The sequence below is a fragment of the Anolis carolinensis genome, chromosome 1, assembly GCF_035594765.1.
Source record: "Anolis carolinensis isolate JA03-04 chromosome 1, rAnoCar3.1.pri, whole genome shotgun sequence".
Taxonomy (NCBI): domain Eukaryota; kingdom Metazoa; phylum Chordata; class Lepidosauria; order Squamata; family Dactyloidae; genus Anolis; species Anolis carolinensis.
This window is the reverse complement of record NC_085841.1, coordinates 207788671-207806838: the sequence shown is the minus strand read 5'-3', so window position 1 is coordinate 207806838 and position 18168 is coordinate 207788671. Positions and strand designations below refer to the sequence as shown.

Sequence of the window (18168 nt, the reverse complement as noted above, 5' to 3'; positions counted from 1 at the left end):
TCTACCCAGGCGCGACATTCGGGTGGTCACCAGGAGCACTGGTGATCCGTGTCCATTGTCATTGGTCGCTCACCGGAAGTCCTTCAGCATGAGCCATGATCTTATCCTTGAGCTCTTGTTGTCTTGCTGTCAAGGTATCTGATGGTTCAACAGGTGTTTCAAATGCTGGTTCTTCAAATTCTTGCAAAAGCTCCACACTTTCTTCTGGTTCAATCTGTTCCACCATTCCAAGTGTTGCTGGAGTCTCTGCTGCTGTCTGTGCTGTGGTCTGATGGTAATTTGCTTTGCAGATTTTCTGGATTTCTTCGAGTTCAACTTCACTGAACACTTTGTTTCTGATTATGAATCTTCGTTGGTCAGCCAGTCGGGGTTCTGTTATCTGTGAGTCAGGGTACTCTTGTTTCCACAGCTGATGCATCCTTTTTTGGTAGCCGCACTTTTCAGGTTCAAAGTTGTAATAGCATTTCATAACTGTGCGGTTTTCTGGCATTGTATATTTCTGCCGCTTCTGTGACTGTTCATTTGTATTTTGATTCCATAGCCCACTTGTTGATGGATGTCCAGAATCCACTGCGGTCCTTTTTATCCTGGGTGACGACCGAGCCAATATAGACTTCGTTTTGGTTTGATTCTCCATAATGCTAATGGGTTAGGTGCTCTTGGTTCCATTCCTCAGCTGAGGCCTCTCTGGCTTGGTTGGATCTGCCGGTAGTTACACTACTGCCAGCACAGCCCTCAGCGTCCTCAGAATGGTTAAGCCCCCCCCCCCCCCCCACGTCAAGGTGGCACCTGCCTTATTATTATTATTATTATTATTATTAAGTTATTGTTGATAATACATTGTTTTTGTTGCCCCTTACTTTTCCCATTAGCTAGTTTATTGGTTTTCTTTAGGAAAAACATCAGGAAGAACTTCCTCACTGTGAGAGCTGTTCGACAGTGGAACTCTCTCCCCCGGCCGTGGTGGAGGCTCCTTCTTTGGAGGCTTTTAAGCAGAGGCTAGATGGCCATCTGTCGGGGGTGCTTTGAATGCAATTTCCTGCTTCTTGGACTGGATGGCCCATGAGGTCTCTTCCAACTCTACTATTCTATGATTCTATGATTCTTTGAAATACAGTAAATATTCAAAAATATTTAACCTACTGATGCCTTGATTAATGTAATTTTATTGGTATCTATTTTTATTTTGAAATATACCAATAGCTGCTGCATTTCTCACCCTCAGCTTATACTTGAGTCAATAAGTTATCCCAGTTTTTTGTCGTAAAATTAGGTGCCTTGGTTTATACTCGAGTATATACCATACCTACGTGCCAATATTATCTAGATTATCTATTCAGTAATAGCAGAGTGAATGACGATTTAATGAATACATGAGAAAAAGTCAATCCCTTGTCACTCCTGGGAGTTCAAAATTAAACAGCTTTTAATGTGCCTTTAACTGTTTTAATTTAATGTTTTATTTAAGATGGTTGTATTTTTTTTTTAAAAAAACTTAGCATTCCAGATTGTTTTTTATTTTAACATACACATGAGCTGCTTTGAGACCCATATGGAAGAAAAGCAGGCTATAAATTAGCTAAGAAATAAAAACTAAGAAAACATTTAACAAGTGCTTACAGGTTCAGTTAGTGTTTCATGAAGAGATAATGGCTTCATGGAGTTTCTGTACTACTTAGGCGGCTGTATCTATACTGCATGCAATTTTTGATAAAATGTTTGATGTTTATTGGAAAATTAAAACATTCCAGATACTGAACACAATGACTTAGATTTAGAATAGCACTGCTCGAGGAGATCTTCTCTCAGCAACTATCCAGAAGTCATCTCCCCCCTACAGCCTCCTACATGGTACTGGAGGGTCTTCCAAGCCACTTGGTCCAATGGGTTTTGTAACCCCTGCAGGCTCTGACAAATACTGCTTACGTAACAGACTACCATAAGTAAAAAAAAAATCAATCCCACTGCTAGTTCCAATTTAAGTAGTTTCACTGAAACAACTATTGAAAATAAGACAACCATTATGTAACTCGTAGTGATTCAATGAGTGGAAAACTCAAAGGGGCGTACGAACCTTCAAGCAAGACAATGTATATTAAAGTCTTTGTACAAAGAATTTAATACAAAATCTCTGTTTTACAGCAACATTATATGTAGGTACTTAATCTTTTCTTAGTTGCAATTCAGTCCCGCATATTACCATTCAACAGCTGGTAGCAAGTTCAACAAGACCTGGATCCACCTTACTTTGCTTAAATTAAATTTCATCCTCAGTGCTAAATTTTCATTTGTGTGAAATTGTTTCATTTGAAGTGTTTAACAGATTGTTTTTGCATATTGTTATTTAATTATTATCATGATACACTTTTAAAAATAGGAAGACAGCATAAAATCTTTATTATTTTTCTCATATACATTAAATTTGTAATTTGTAATTTCAACTTCTGGCTAATGACCTGCTTTAAGTAAAGGCTAACCAAATGGAATCAATTTTTCCGAATTTATCTGTTCTATGATCTAGCATTTTTTCTCCCTGACAATCAGCACCCCCAAAGGCACTCATTCTTTTTGATACAAGTATTCTTTATAAATTCAGACCTAAAACAATGATGTGAAAATCTGCACATATGAGAACAAGACACGGCTATGTTAACGAAATACATAACAATGTATACTGGATGGCCTAATTTTTTAGCACCGACTATCATGTAAGATGCATAATTTCAAGCTGGCAACACTACGAAATACCATTAGAGAGCACAAAAGAGATTCAAATCTAAGACAAACCCCCCAGGAGTGTCTTGCAATTAGAATGCACATAATGGTAAGAAGAACATTCTTCAAATGAAGGAAACCATGAACGTAAATTCAGCATATGAGACAAATTATCTATCTCATTTCTAAAGATGAGAGAAAACAATTCTTTATCATGATGTATATACAGATTGTTGTAGTAGAGCCTGTGAGTAATGTTACAAACAGTAGTAGGGGTGCCAGAAGGGGAAAAGGGTTACTTGGAGCAGGAATCTGATGATGAGCAGCAGAGAAAGAGGATCTTGGACATACTTACAGCACCTACAGATGAGGAGTCGTTTGAGGGATTCTCTGGGGACGATGGGTCAATGAGTGAAGGAGAAGGAGACACCATGGATTGGACTAAGATAAGAGAAGTGCAAGCTATTTGTGAGGTGCCAACAACTAGTGATACCTTTATGGGGTTCTCTGGGGGTGAAGACTGGCAATCAGGGGATCCAACTGAGTCTTGGGGGGATCTAAGTCTTGACAGGAGATGGAGGAATTGGAAGGAAAGTCAAGGGAATTCACGTGAAGAGCTGGGAGCAGCTGCGGGGCATAGCGATGGGGCGGTGGTAAGTTCATCTTCTGATGATGGTTTGTAGATAAAAGTGGGTTCAGGGGTGAGGGGTCTTTGCAGAAGGCAAGGTGTTGATGTGCGTTCGTGTGCTGGGTGCTGTGTATTGCTGTACACCGACCTCCACACATTAAAAAAAATCACGCATGGGCATCTTCCAAGAAAAACAAAAACAAACCTACAAAAGTCCCATGGCGAACAGCGAGTGGCGACAGGGGCAGGACTGTGAAATCTGGAAGCCCCTAGTTACAGACTGGCACATGGGCGGTGGATATGGACTCAGTTGTTCTACCTCAAGGTCCGAGGCAGTTGAGTAGTCCGGCAGCTGTATGCATGACTCAGCAGCCCTTTTTAGGATCCGCTCTGCTCACCCCACATGGGGAAGGGGCTAGAAAAGGTGCCCTAAACATAGTCTGCCTCTCTTATCCCTGACTGGACTGCCACGTCCAGAGGGGTCACCAGTCTTGCAGCCAAAAAAAAAAGAAATGAACTTTGGAACATGGAATGTACAGACACTGTTGGATAACACTGACAGCAAATGCCCCGAACGCAGGACTGCTATCATTGCAAGGTAGCTGTGACGCTTTAACATCGACATAGCAGCGCTTCAGGAGACCCGGAGAGCAGAAGAGGGACAGCTGAAGGAAGGAAAAGGAGGCTACACCTTCTTCTGGAAGGGACTACACGGAGTTGGCTTTGCTATCAGAAATAACCTGGTGAAGCACCCAACTGAAGCACCCACTGGCATCAATTAACAACTCTCAACCCTCCGATTTAACCTTGCCAAAAACCAACAGGCAACCATCATATGTGCCTATGCACCAACACTAGATGCTGACGAAGACATCAAGGAAAATTTTTATTGTCAGCTGGACACCATCCTATCGGAGATACTTAAGGAGGACAAAAGCATCCTCCTGGGGGATTTTAATGCAAGAGTCGGACGGGACTCCGACCTGTGGCCAGGGATAATAGGAAAAGATGGGGTCGGAAACAGCAACTCGAATGGCATCTTGCTTCTCACCAAATGCGGAGAGCACAACCTTGTCACCACCAACATGCTCTTCTGCCAGAAAAACAAGCTCAAGACATCATGAAAGCACCCCTGGTCAAAGCATTGGCACCTCTTGGACTATGTAATTACACGTGACAGAGACCGCCGTGATGTGCTTCTTACAAGAGCCATGACAGGTGCCGATGACTGCTGGACAGACAACAGGTTAATCTGATCCAAAATGGCTATCAAGATCGTCCCCAAATGCAGACTCCAAGGAAGAAAAATAAAGCGTAAAATGAACACCCAAGCCCTTCAGGAGCCCTCCAAACGAGCACTTCTCCAAACAACACTCAAGGATCATCTACCCAAAGAACACCCAGAAAATGTTGAGGAACATTGGAACGAACTGAAGACCTCCATCATCACAGCCTGCAAAAAAGCCATTGGATACGAAACTAAGAAACATCAAGACTGGTTTGACGATAACGACAAAGAGATCCAACAGCTAATTGATAACAAAAGGAAAGCCTTCCAAACATGGCAGAGAGACACCAACTGTGCTGCTAAGAAAAAGATCTATGCCAGTGCAAAAGCTGAGGTCCAAAGAAGGATCAGAGATCTCAAGAACATCTGGTGGACAAAGAAAGCTGAAGAAATCCAACACTTTGCAGACACCCACAATGCTCGGGGATTTTTCAAAGCCACAAAGATCATCTACGGACCAAGAAACCATGGCATACAGCCTCTATGCTCATCAGATGGAACCAAACTTCTGAAGGACAAAACATCAATTGCACTATGTTGGAAAGAGCACTACCAGAACTTGCTGAATCGCAGCTCCAATGTGGCTGAAGAGGCCCTCTCACAAATCCCACAACAACAAACCAGGGATGAGCTTGCAGCACTGCCTAGTTTGGAAGAAGTCAGCAATGCCATCAGCCAACAAAAAAACAACAAAGCCAGCGGACCTGATGGGAAATCTTCAAACAGGGTGGACCTGAGCTGATACAAAAACTCCACCAACTCATTGAAAAAGTGTGGGTGACTGAGAAAATCCCAGCAGACTTCAAGGATGCTACCATCATCACGCTTTTCAAGAAAGGGGATAGAACAGACTGTGCGAACTATCGCAGTATCTCCCTCCTAACCTCCGCTGGGAAAATTCTTACAAGAATCCTTGCAAACCGCCTTCTCCCTGTCTCAGAAGACACCCTTCCCAGAATAACAGAACGGCTTCCGCCCCTCCAGAGGAACAGTGGACATGATCTTCACTGCTCGACAGCTCCAAGAAAAATGCAGGGAACAAAACCAACCTCTGTACATGGCATTCATTGACCTTGCAAAGGCATTCGACACAGTGAATCGCAGCGCTCTCTGGACGATCCTCCAAAAAATCGGGTGCCCTGACAAATTTGTGAACATCCTGCGGTCTATAGACGTCACACTCAACTCTTGGAGCGTTTCCAGCAGCGTTGCCTCAGAAAAATCCTGCAAATCTCTTGGGAAGACAGGCGGACAAATGTCAGCATGCTTGAGGAAGCAAAGACCACCAGAATTGAAGCGATGCTCCTATGCCATCAACTCTGCTGGACTGGCCACGTTGTCCAAATGCCCGATCACCGTCTCCCAAAGCAGTTGCTCTACTCTGAACTCAAGAACAGGAAATGTAATGTTGGTGGGCAGGAAAAGAGATTTAAAGATGGGCTTAAAGCCAACCTTAAAAACTGTGGCATAGACACTGAGAACTGGGAAGCCCTGACCTTGAGCGCTCTAATTGGAGGTCAGCTGTGACCAGCAGTGCTGCGGAGTTCGAAGAAGCACGAATGGAGGGCTTAAGGGAGAAACGTGCCAAGAGGAAGGCCCGTCAAGCCAACCCTGACCGGGACCGCATTCCACCTGGAAACTGATGTCCTCACTGTGGGAGAACATGCAGATCAATAATAGGTCTCTTCAGCCATCTACGGACACACACCCAAAATGGAAGACAATCATCCTCGAACTACGAGGGATTGCCTAAGTAAGTAATTGGTAAAGATTCTTGTAGACTTGCTGTTGCCTGTTTCGTGTTCGGCATTGGATTCAGATCTGCAGTTTGGACCTCCTGATCATTTGTGTGTTTTTTGACACAAATCTGCTTCTCGTGAATGTGGATTTCTGTCTTTCTGGACCTGGACTGGTTTGGCTAAAGACACTGCATCTGCAGACACTGGAGAAACGCTGTTTTGGATTTCTCCCGCTTCGACCCTGGACTTCGGCTTCGGCTGATGACACTTCTCTTCCTGTGACTCCTTTTGTTAACCATTTGTGTACTGTGCCTTTTTGTTTTGCCTCAGAGCATTTTGTTTGACTTGTTGGTCTTTGCATCTAGTTAATCTGGATTATATTTCTGTTAACCTTTTGGACCAGGTCTGGTTTGGCTTTTTGAGTTTTGACCAGCGGAACTGCATTTTAGTATCTCTTTTCTTTTGTTTTAATAAATTCTGTTTTGAAGTCACTTTTAAGTCTGGCCCTTTAAGGCATCTGTGATGCCAACAGTTTCAGTCTTTTGTCCATTAACAGTTTGCTGTTTCATGGCAATGTGCCATGGTGAAACAGTGGAAGGCTATAAGTATATATGATGATAAACAAAGATAATAATATTAAAATTCACTGAAAGCATTAATTTATGTAATGTAGGGAGTCAATGACTGCTTCAAGCAATAATGATCATGATCCTGTAACTGTATAATTAAAGGTGTACATCCCGCCCAGGTAGTGGTGAATTACTTTGGCTATTAGGCAATTTTAATTGTTGCTTTCCATAAATACTTTTCTCTCTATAGATAGCGGTATTAGAATGGAGCATGTTTTCAGTCAGTCCCACTGTGTGTAATCACAATGAAATGCTGCAGGTGCTTCTCAACACTTTCACTCTTCACAATCTCATAACGGTTAGCTATTAGGCACCTTTTGTCAGTTTACTTATCCACTACAATTAGATTCAACTGATGAAGAGAACCAAACCTAAGAAAATGATTTTGTTAGTCACTCCACAGTTCATCCAGCAAATCCAGGCAAGAGAAGAGACAGAGATATACAACCAACACAATAGCTTACTTCACAGAAAATGCTGAGCTGGTGATGGTGTTTTAACTGAATCTACCGCAGTTTGATTTTAGCAAAAAGAATAGTCGTTGAAAGATTCTATGCTTTCTAAATATGAAATGGGAGCTATAACTAAAAGAAGTAAACTATCAACATGAAAAAGGATTATAGCTAAAGCAGATACATCTTAATTGTGTTTCTCACTGATTTTTTTAAAAAAATCTTTACCGCAACAGCAGTGACCCTTATCAACTAAATTTATTATTTATTTATTTATTTCAATCATTTATACCCTGCCCTTCTCACCCGAGGGAACTCAGGGTGGCTTACAAGATGCCGTTACACTGATATACAATGAACTAAAACGTTAAAACAGTCATAAATTACAATATACAAAGTTTAAAACAATGCAAAGTGCTTATTGCCATTCATCCACCAGACCTTATACAAGAACCGTAATTCAGACCGTGTCGAAGCCAACACATGCTTATTCTTCAAATGCCTGCGTACATAGCCAGATCTTCAGTTTTTTTCTGAACCCCAAAAGGGATGGGGCCTGCCGAATGTCACTGGGGAGGGAGTTCCACAGCTGGGGAGCCACTACCGAGAAGGCCCTGTCTCTCACTCCCACCAGCCGTGCCTGTGAGGCAGGTGGGACCGAGAGCAGGGCCTCTCCAGATGATCTTAAGTTTCTCGTGGGCTCATAGGGGAAGATACGTTTGGACAGGTAAATTGGACCAGAACCGTTTAGGGCTTTGTAGGCCAAGACTAGCACTTTGAATTGGGCTCGGTAGCATATCGGCAACCAGTGGAGCTGGCTTAAAAAGGGAGTAGTACGCTCCCTGTATGCTGCCCCAGTTAACAATCTGGCTGCCATCCGTTGTACTAGTTGGAGCTTCCGGGCCGTCTTCAAAGGCAGCCCCACGTAGAGCGCATTGCAGTAATCCAACCGGGATGTGACCAGAGCGTGGACCACCGTGGCCAAGTCAGACTTCCCAAGGTACGGGCGTAGCTGGCACACAAGTCTGAGTTGTGCGAAGGCTCCCCTGGCCACCGCTGAGACCTAGGGTTCCAGACTCAGCGATGAGTCCAGGAGAACCCCCAGACTGTGAACCTGTGTCTTCAGGGGGAGTGCGACCCCGTCCAACACAGGCTGTAACCCTATACCCTGTTCAGCCTTACGACTGACCAGGAGGACCTCTGTCTTGTCTGGATTCTATTTCAATTTGTTAGCCCTCATCCAGTCCGACACAGCGGCCAGACACCAGTTCAGGACCTGAACAGCCTTAGTGGAAGGTGGGAAGGAGTGACAGAGCTGGACATCATCTGCGTACAGATGACACCGCACCCCGAAACTCTGGATGATCTCTCCCAGCGGCTTCATGTATATGTTGAACAACATGGGGGACAGTATTGAACCCTGCGGGACCCCACAAGTCAATGTCTGTGGGGCCGAGCAGGTGTCCCCCAATGACACCATCTGGGATCGACCCTCCAGGAAGGACCGGAGCCACTGCAGAACAGTACCTCCAAGCCCCATCCCGGCAAGGCGCCCCAGAAGGATACCGTGATCGACGGCATCGAAGGCCGCTGAGAGGTCCAGCAGAACCAACAGGGACACACTCCCCCTGTCCAGCTCGCGGCGTAGATCATCGACTAAGGCGACCAAGGCTGTCTCGGTACCATGCCCCGGCCTGAAACCAGAATGTGCCAGATCTAGAAAATTAGTGTCAACCAAGAATGCCTGGAGTTGCGCCGCCACCATACGTTCCACAACCTTGCCCAGAAAAGGGAGATTGGAAATAGGCCGATAGCTATCCAATTGAGTGGGGTCCAGTGATGGCTTCTTCAACAGCGGTTTGATCACAGCCAATTTAAGGCTCAATAGCAAAGTACAGAATTGTTGAAAGACAGTAAGTAAAATCTCCTGCCCTCATGTTGTGATAATAATTTCTATGTATCAGTACATGCAAACACAGTTCCCAAGGCTTCAAAAGATCTGAAGGAAATTTCTTAATACATTGTATTATTTCTGTTCTGCTATAGAGTAAAGGTTATCACATTGAGATAATACTGTGTAAAGAGTATCTGGTAATTGCAAGTATTTAGAATTCTGAAGTAATTAACACCTTTACTCCCAAGTTGAGAACCAAAATAGGAAAAGCATGAATTTAAACATTAGCAACACCATCAAATGCAATGGTCTATATCTCTGAACAACAATATATCTAAAGAAAAAAAATTAAAAAGTAATTTTTCAGAGAGTTGTATTTAGTCAGACACTTCTGTAAGACCCTTGACAAATCTTAGAAGGGTAAGTAGAAATTTGATCCATTTAAAAAGTAAATGGTCCATTTGTATTTAACATAGATATTACAGATTTAAATGATTGCACATGTTACAGACACATTACATAAATCACTCATATGTAGACATGAAGGTCCTGGAAAAAATAACTGAATTGTTTCAACGTTTTTATATTTATGGTTATCACATGTAAATATTGAATTATTATCTCCAGAACATGCCATTTGCACTGAACAGTTGGTATTTGCAAATGTGTGTGTGCATATATGTGTGTGGGTACACACATACACACGCACAAATAAATAAAAAAATCAGAACAGCTGTATGATTATGTACTAAGTGGAAGATATTTGAGAGTTATATTCCATGAGCAGGTGGGCACCTATGAATATGAATCTTGGTGGTTGTCAAGATCACTTCCATCTTTAAAAAGTTTTAAGTTTTCTTTTCTTGCTTTTTTTTTTTTACCCTGGGAAGCAACAGAGAAATTTGCTTAGGATGCAGTCACTCTTGATTTCTTTCCCCTGACTGTCACTGGACTGATGTAGGCCTAGAAAAACTCTAAGGGAATGAAAACAGTGGGCAACTACAGGAAATATGTTTTCCAAAGCAGCACAACAGGGCTTATTTGGCTTTTATCATTGGTGACCCCATTCCACCTGAGAAATTTTTACGTGACCCCAAGTATATAGGTATAGAAAATCAGCACAAAAATTTAACATTTACTAATAATAATCAGCATTTGGAAGGCTTGATAACAGGCTGGTTTTCTTTTTTGTAGAGTTGAAACATTTACTGCAGAGTCCATGGTAAACATTGTATATTGTTGCTAAGATAAGGTAAATAGGTTTATAATGGTTGGTTTGAAACCTTTTACTGTCACAAATTTTTTCGTGACCCCAATACTGAGCTAAGGGAATTTAAAAAGCAGTGGAACAGACAACCTACAGAAACATGTCTGAGGAGGAGCAAAACTATTGATATGCTTGTGGCTCGTAGTTGCCCATAACAGCTCAGTCAGGTTACCTTGCAGTCAAGGGAGACTGGAGGGAACTGCTAGAGGATTGTGGAGTGGCAGAGAAATTAGGTGTGTGTTCTGGCATGATGGATGAATGGCGTGAGTGTGAATGAATGGGGATTATTTGCATATGTTTTACTGCAACCAAGTAAAGAGTCAAAGGTTGCACACTCCCACCATACTTCCTCACTCCTGATACCCCCTCCCCCTGTTAACTGCAAACCCTATGTTGCCAGTGTTCTTGGATTCTGTCTTACATTAAGGGCATCTTTATTGATTTTTTAGCCTCTGTTTTCCCCCAAAGCAGTCTTTCCTTGAAATTGGCATTTTGTGATTGGTTATATGCACCATAGCAACCACTGTTGTAAATGCCCCCATGGCAGCCATTTGGAAAGCCCCCATTATAGTCACAAAATTCCAAATTACATGCAGCCTTGAAAGACTGGGGGTGCTGATATAATTATTCAACATGATGTCCACCGTATATACTGTCCAACCTATACACTTGTTTAGATTTCAAAAAGAACTTACATTGTTTTTTCAATTACTGTAATCTAACAGATAAACTATTAGGACATAATGGCCAGATCACACCTTTCTTCCTTAGATAAGAATAGGTAAGAATAACTATTGTTGTGCTCTATAAAGCAAATCACTTTTTAAAGATCAGAATCAACATATACTAGATTTAACTAACTACAAAGATATAATCAAAGATAGATATGTGCAATTTAGTCGTCACTGTATATCAAACTGCATTTGCACTGAGCTTTTGATGGCATTATTACATATGATAAATGGATCTACCGTGTTTCCCCGAAAATAAGACAGTGTCTTATATTAATTTTTGCTCCAAAAGATGCGGTAGGTCTTATTTTCAGGGAATGTCTTATATTTCCATGAAGAAAAATTCACATTTATTGTTGAACCAAAAAAAAAGAACATTTATTATATACTGTACAGTAGTTGTCATCACAAACCAGCATAACCAGACAAACTGTGAAGCATATCAAGAATTTCTTGTTACTACCAATATTTCCATGTACAACACTCTATGGTATGTACATTTACCACTCCTGCATGCTCTGGTGTTCTGTTCGTTGGGCATGCTTCCAAACAAAAACTTTGCTAGGTCTTACTTTCAGGGGAGGGCTTATATTTAGCAATTCAGCAAAACCTCTACTAGGTCTTATTTTTTGGGAATGTCTTATTTTAGGGGAAACAGGGTAGTAGTCTAAAAGGCTACATAAATATTAAGTAGCATTATAATAAAATTTACTATTTGGTTCTCAACAGTGTGCTTTCCAAAATATACAAGTAGATCAAACATAAATTCATAACTCCATTTTCTTCAGCATTGAAATGAAGTTGCTCATCAAATATATAAAACAAATGATCCAAATGGAAACTGGAGAACAACCAATTGGGTGTGGGTGGGTGTGTATACACACATACACACACATATATATTAAACCTCTATGTAATAATTTGATTAATCGTAACAAAGAATAAAGGACCACTTACCAACTTTGCCTCAGACTGCACTGGCTGTGGAGAGGAGGGCCCTGGAATTCCTGGGATACTAGGCACCATGGTGACAGGTCTAACAAGCTGTCCAAGAGATTCAGTGTTACTACTACGTTAGATTAAAACAGTTAAATTTACTTTATAAGCAGCCAGAATGATGTATGTGCTTACTGTGAAAGTCCCAAGACTACACAACTGCAATGCAGTGATTATGTTGTACTGTCACAGCATTAATTACGGACTGATTTTCTGAATTGTTCTACTATCCAAGACTTGAAGGCTGAGGCTCAGAGTATTCTCAGTTGTGACCTCCTATCTCTGGAATATTCTTCCCATAGACATATTCATCAGAAACAAATATTGCTATAACTGAAGTGCCAAGTAACTGTAATCACACTTTTAATGGGTCAGTAATCACTGTTTTATTGACAGTTTAATTGCATCGGGCTACTTTTAATCTGGTTCACAGGTATTTGGGGGACATATTTTTACAAGTTATTTAATGTTATGGCCTTAACACATGATTTATTACTTCAAGTCTACTGTCAGAACTACTGATGGAGAAAATTGGGAACAGTGGATAGAAAAGAATGATACAGTTGAGGCACTTCAACTGGAAACTCAGTGCTGGAGGTTCAAAACAGAGTCAACTCTAGTAAAGAGTTCAATTGTTGAACTATTTTCATCATTAAGAAATGTCTCCTACTGTTCAACTGTTAAATATAGTTCTGCTTCCTCTCCCCAAGGAAACTCTTAAAACTCCTCTTCTCATAGGATCCTGGCTGGAATACTGCTACACTTTCCCAACTGTCACAATGCTGTGATTATCTATTCCTTTCCCATCCTTCTGACTGATTTCTCCCACGTATGCCCGTATGAATTGAGTAGTGCCAGAGTTACAGCTGCTTCTAGCATTACAGCTTGGGAGCTGCAACTTGTTCAAACATAGGAAGCAGGTGGGTATGCTATATATACATACACACTTACCGGGACTGCAGTTGGGACATGAACATTAGAATTTGTGATTGAGGCAGGAATAGCAACAGGCATGGTTTGTCCATTAGGAAGATGTAATAGCAGAGGGAAAGGACCTGGCACTGGTCTAAGAAAAGAAATGGGAAGGAAGGAAAATCACTACAGCACATGTAGTACAAAATACACTGCATATTTCATTCCTCATGACAGCAATTCTGTGCAGTTTGTGCATATATTATTGCAGTTGATCCTCCACATTTGCTGGTTTGAATTTTGCGGATTAGATTATTCATGGATTTCATAAAAAATGTTCTCTCTGAGAATCTCTAGGTCTTCCAGTGCAAGAGTCATGCTGGATAGAAACATAGAAGAGTTGGAAGAGACCTCACAGGCCGTACAGTCCAACACTTAAAGTACCCTTGACAGATGGCCATCCAGCCTCTGCTTAAAAGCCTCCAAAGAAGGAGCCTCCACCACAGTCCGGGGCAGAGAGTTCCACTGCTGAACAGCTCTCACAGTGAGAAAGTTCTTCCTAATGTTCAGGTGGAATCTCCTTTCCTGTAGTTTGAAGCCGTTGTTCCACGTCCTAGTCTCCAGAGCAGCAGAAAACAAGCTTGCTCCCCCTTCACATATTCATACATGGCTATCATGTCTCCTCTTAGTCTTCTCTTCTGCAGGCTAAACATGCCCAGCTCTTTAAGCTGCTCCTCATGGGGCTTGTTCTCCAGACCCTTAATCATTTTAGTCGCCCTCCTCTGGACATTTTCCATCTTGTCAACATTTCCCTTCAACTGCAGTGCCTAGAATTGGATACAGTATTCCAGGTGTGGCCTGACCAAGGCAGAATAGAGGGGCAGCATAACTTCCCTGGATCTAGACACTATACTCCTATTTATGCAGGCCAAAATCCCATTGGCTTTTTTCACCGCCGCATCACATTGTAGGCTCATATTGTCCACGAGGACTCCAAGATCTTTTTCACACGTACTGCTGTCGAGCCAGGCGTTCCCCATTCTGTATCTTTGCATTTCATTTTTTCTGCCTAAGTGGAGTATCTTGCATTTGTCCCTATTGAACTTCATTTTGTTAGTTTCAGTCCATATCTCTAATCTGTTAAGATCATTTTGAATTCTGCTTCTGTCTTCTGGAGTATTGGCTATCCCTCCCAATTTGGTGTCATCTGCAAACTTGATGATCATGCCTTCTAACCCTTCATCTAAGTCGTTAATAAAAATGTTGAACAGAACTGGGCCCAGGACAGAACCCTGTGGTACTCCACTTGTGACTTCTTTGGGTTCGTTCGCTTAACCAATTACAGATCCACCTAACCATAGTTTTGCCTAGCCCACATTTGACTAGTTTCCTTGCCAGAAGGTCATGGGGAACCTTGTTAAAGGCCTTACTTAAATCAGATACGCTACATCCACGGCGTTCCCTGCATCTAACCAGCTTGTAATTCTATCGAAAAAAGAGATCAGATTAGTCTGGCATGATTTGTTTTTAATAAATAAATGATCACATTTGTTTCTAAGTGTTTGCAGACCACTTTAACGATCCATTCCAGAATCTTGCCTGGTATCGACGTGAGGTTGACCAGACGGTAATTGTTTGGGTCGTTCTTTTTTCCCTTCTTGAAGACAGGGACCACATTTGCCCTCCTCCAATCTGCTGGGACTTCTCCCGTTCTCCAAGAACTCTCAAAGATGATTGCCAGTGGTTCTGAAATAACTTCCGCTGGTTTCTTCAATACTCTTGGATGTAGTTGATCCAGACCTAGTGACTTGAATTCGTTTAGAGCAGCCAGGTATTCCTGGATGACTTGTTTCCCTATTTGGGGTTGGATTTTCCCCAATCCTTCATCCACTCCATGTTGCTGAGGTTGAGGAAGGCTTTCTTTTTGTGAGAAGACAGAGATTCCTAGACAAAATTTCCATCTAGAAATCTCTGGGTTCTCTAGTGCTATTCTATGGTCAGATTCCAGCGGGAATTAGACATAACATGCTGCAGGAGGATTGAGAAATTTCTAGAGAGATGTTCAACCAGTTAAAAATGGCAATTTTTTAAAATTCACAGTTTTTCACTTTCACAGATGTCCTGTATCCTTACACCAGCAAATGTGGAGGGCTGACTACAACCATTTCATGATTTGGAAACAAATGGCTGTATCCAGAGTTGCCCTCTTTGTGGAAGAACTGCACTTCACTGCAGGGAGGAGGCAATTTTCAAAGCTCCCAATGCCTAACACAGAGATGAGGATTGTGCAGAAGACATGTTGCTTGAGTCTCTTCTCTTGGTCTGCCAAATTCCTGAAACCCACAAAAAGTCTACCTTGAAAATGACACCCAGAGAAATGATATAATTTAATGTCTTGTTATTCAGTCAAAATCAACTGAAATCCCAATTTTTCAAAACACAAAGTCCCTGTAGATCTTTTACTGCCTTAAATAAAATATGTAGACACTTTAAAAGTATTTTGATAAGAGGAGTAAGATATACAGAGAAATAACTTCATATACATATATATTTGGAACTCACACTATGGGCCTATTGGAAGATGGAGCCTGGGTTATGACAGTACTGGAGGTTGGTGAAGGAATGGCCTGCTGAATAATGACACTGGAGTCAGAATTTGCAAGCAACACATTGGGAACTTGCAGAGAAGCTGGACGAACAATGGTGGATGTCGGCTGAGCAGTCGGCTGGAGACACACTTCCTACAGGAAACATAACGAAGTTGTCATTGTAGTTCCAACCCACTGGCAATCCCTTTAGAACAAAATACCGCATTATGGAAAATTTTCCAATTCTATCAATAAAAACTCTGGAGATTTTTTTTTTCAAGTTAGGGTCATATCTTACATTAGTCTCATTACATAGATATTCTCTGAGTCCCCCCCCCCCCCAAATCAGTCACTGACACTATTGCACTAGTATGGCTCTGCCCCATGGACCTGTTTCTTCATTCTCTTTTTGAGGTGGGACAGGTAAGACTATTTGGTTTAGAGACAACATGCGAAAGGTGAGGAATACATTTGCATTAAAAGAGTAAAGCTTGCAAGTAACAAAGTTACCAGCATTGAATCACTTTTGTTTATGAATGAGCAAAAATGTAACTTTTCATAACGTACAGAATAAGTGGAGACAATATTACTTTACTAGTATAATCGCAAATGCTGTCTAGTTTTTTTACAGTGCATTTCAGGCATTCTTATGGGTCTGATATTTTTACATTTCATGTCACTCTCTTACCATTTCCTTATTATTTTGAACAGTAAATGAAAATCAACAATGGCGAATGCAAAGAGCTTCCTTTTAAACGTTCCAATGAGCAGAGGTAACAAACTGCCAGTGAACAAGTAACAGAAATAAAATCCTTTTAGAAAGTAATTTTGAAAGCTCCATTTCAGAGTAGTAACAGTGAGCTTTAGTTGACCAGAGATGAGCATTTTTGCAATATGCAAGGGCCTTTTTTCTTTAGCTTAGATTCTCAATGTTCCTTGAACAACAAGCGCAAATTCCATATACAGATTATACTTCTGAACTTACTTACTGACCTTTTCATCACTGGTAGTGGATTCTGGATGAGGTAAAGGGCTATCCTGGTGAGTTGTTTCAACAACTGAAGGCTCTTCAATTTTATTTCTAATAATTGGTGTTGCAAGAGGTGATAAATCTAGTGGCATCTAGAAGAACAGTCAGATACATTATATATACAGTCAGCCATCTTGTTAAAGAGTAAGCATGTTATTTTTATATTGCTGCTGCAGTCCCCCACATCAATGAAGTCGACTGAATTGTACTTGGTGGTGGATTGATATTATTACTGCTGTATTAACTCCTGTTTTATTGTCTTACTGTGTTTTATTTTTTGTATATTGTGCAATGTATTTATGCTGTTGTTTTTGTAAATTGTGCTGGTTGGGCCTTGCCCCATGTGAGCCACCCAGATTCTCCTTGGGGAGATGGTGGCGGGGTATAAATAAAGTTTTATATATTTATTATTTATTTATAAGCAACTTATAATATCCTGACCAACAGTATTTTAACTACAGTAGAATCTCGGTTATCCGATTTAAACGAGTGGACCCCAACTCGGGTAACCCGGATTAATCAGATAACCCAGATTCTAGGCCCAAGCGCCAAGCGGAGGGAGTTTTCTCAGTTCTGCCACCATCATAGGTTCACTTAATGAGACCATGAGAGAGAGAGCCTTCTCAGTGGGATATATTCATAAATTCCTATCTATGGAAGAGATATGAACTGAAATAATGGTTTCCTGTCACTTCTCTTATATTAATGTATTGGGCCTTATGACAGCTAGACACTTAACAAAAAAATATCTGCAGACAAGATCCCTATTACAACAAAAGACTTCAAAGTAAGCAGAATGTATTGTGTTTTGAAATCTCAAGACAGACCTTTATCATATTACATAAGTCTTTGAAGGCTCATGGTCACAATCCGCATGTTTCTACATCCCATTAGGCTATGATCTCAGCCTAGCAACTATATAAGTGCTTAAATACCTATGGATTTAGCACTGTACTTCATCTGATAGACTTCCCATCTTCCTTTTTCCAAAAGTGCTATTGCTAGCTGCCTAGTTGTGTGCGAGACAAGTATAAATCTTTTTTTAAAACCCACAAAACTCTCATTTTCTACCAATCTTAGTCACAAAAAGCATTCAGATTATTAACAGCATGCCATGCAATCTGGCTTGAATTTTCTGTATTAACATACTTTCTTAATATCATCTTCAGAAGCTTTTTTGAAATCATTTTCAAAAGGACTTGCTAGCTCATTGAATAAACCCACTTCTTCACAATTTTTCAGGAATCGAGTTGGCGTTGGGGTCTGATCTAAGGTTAAAAGAGAAATATATGATTTTCT

General features: G+C 41.2%; 1 protein-coding gene across 2 annotated transcripts in view; it reads right to left on the bottom strand.

The window, feature by feature from the left end:
- The window catches only part of atf2 (activating transcription factor 2), an 80433-nt gene that overhangs the window by 40305 nt on the left and 21960 nt on the right, over positions 1-18168 (bottom strand). For both annotated transcript variants that reach the window (XM_008119223.3, XM_016996845.2), the window contains 5 exons: positions 18019-18137; positions 16833-16961; positions 15814-15992; positions 13291-13405; positions 12301-12387 (listed from right to left, as the gene is read on the bottom strand). In XM_008119223.3, coding sequence (XP_008117430.2) covers positions 12301-12387; positions 13291-13405; positions 15814-15992; positions 16833-16961; positions 18019-18137 — 629 coding nt within the window. The remainder of the gene's footprint in view (positions 1-12300; positions 12388-13290; positions 13406-15813; positions 15993-16832; positions 16962-18018; positions 18138-18168) is intronic.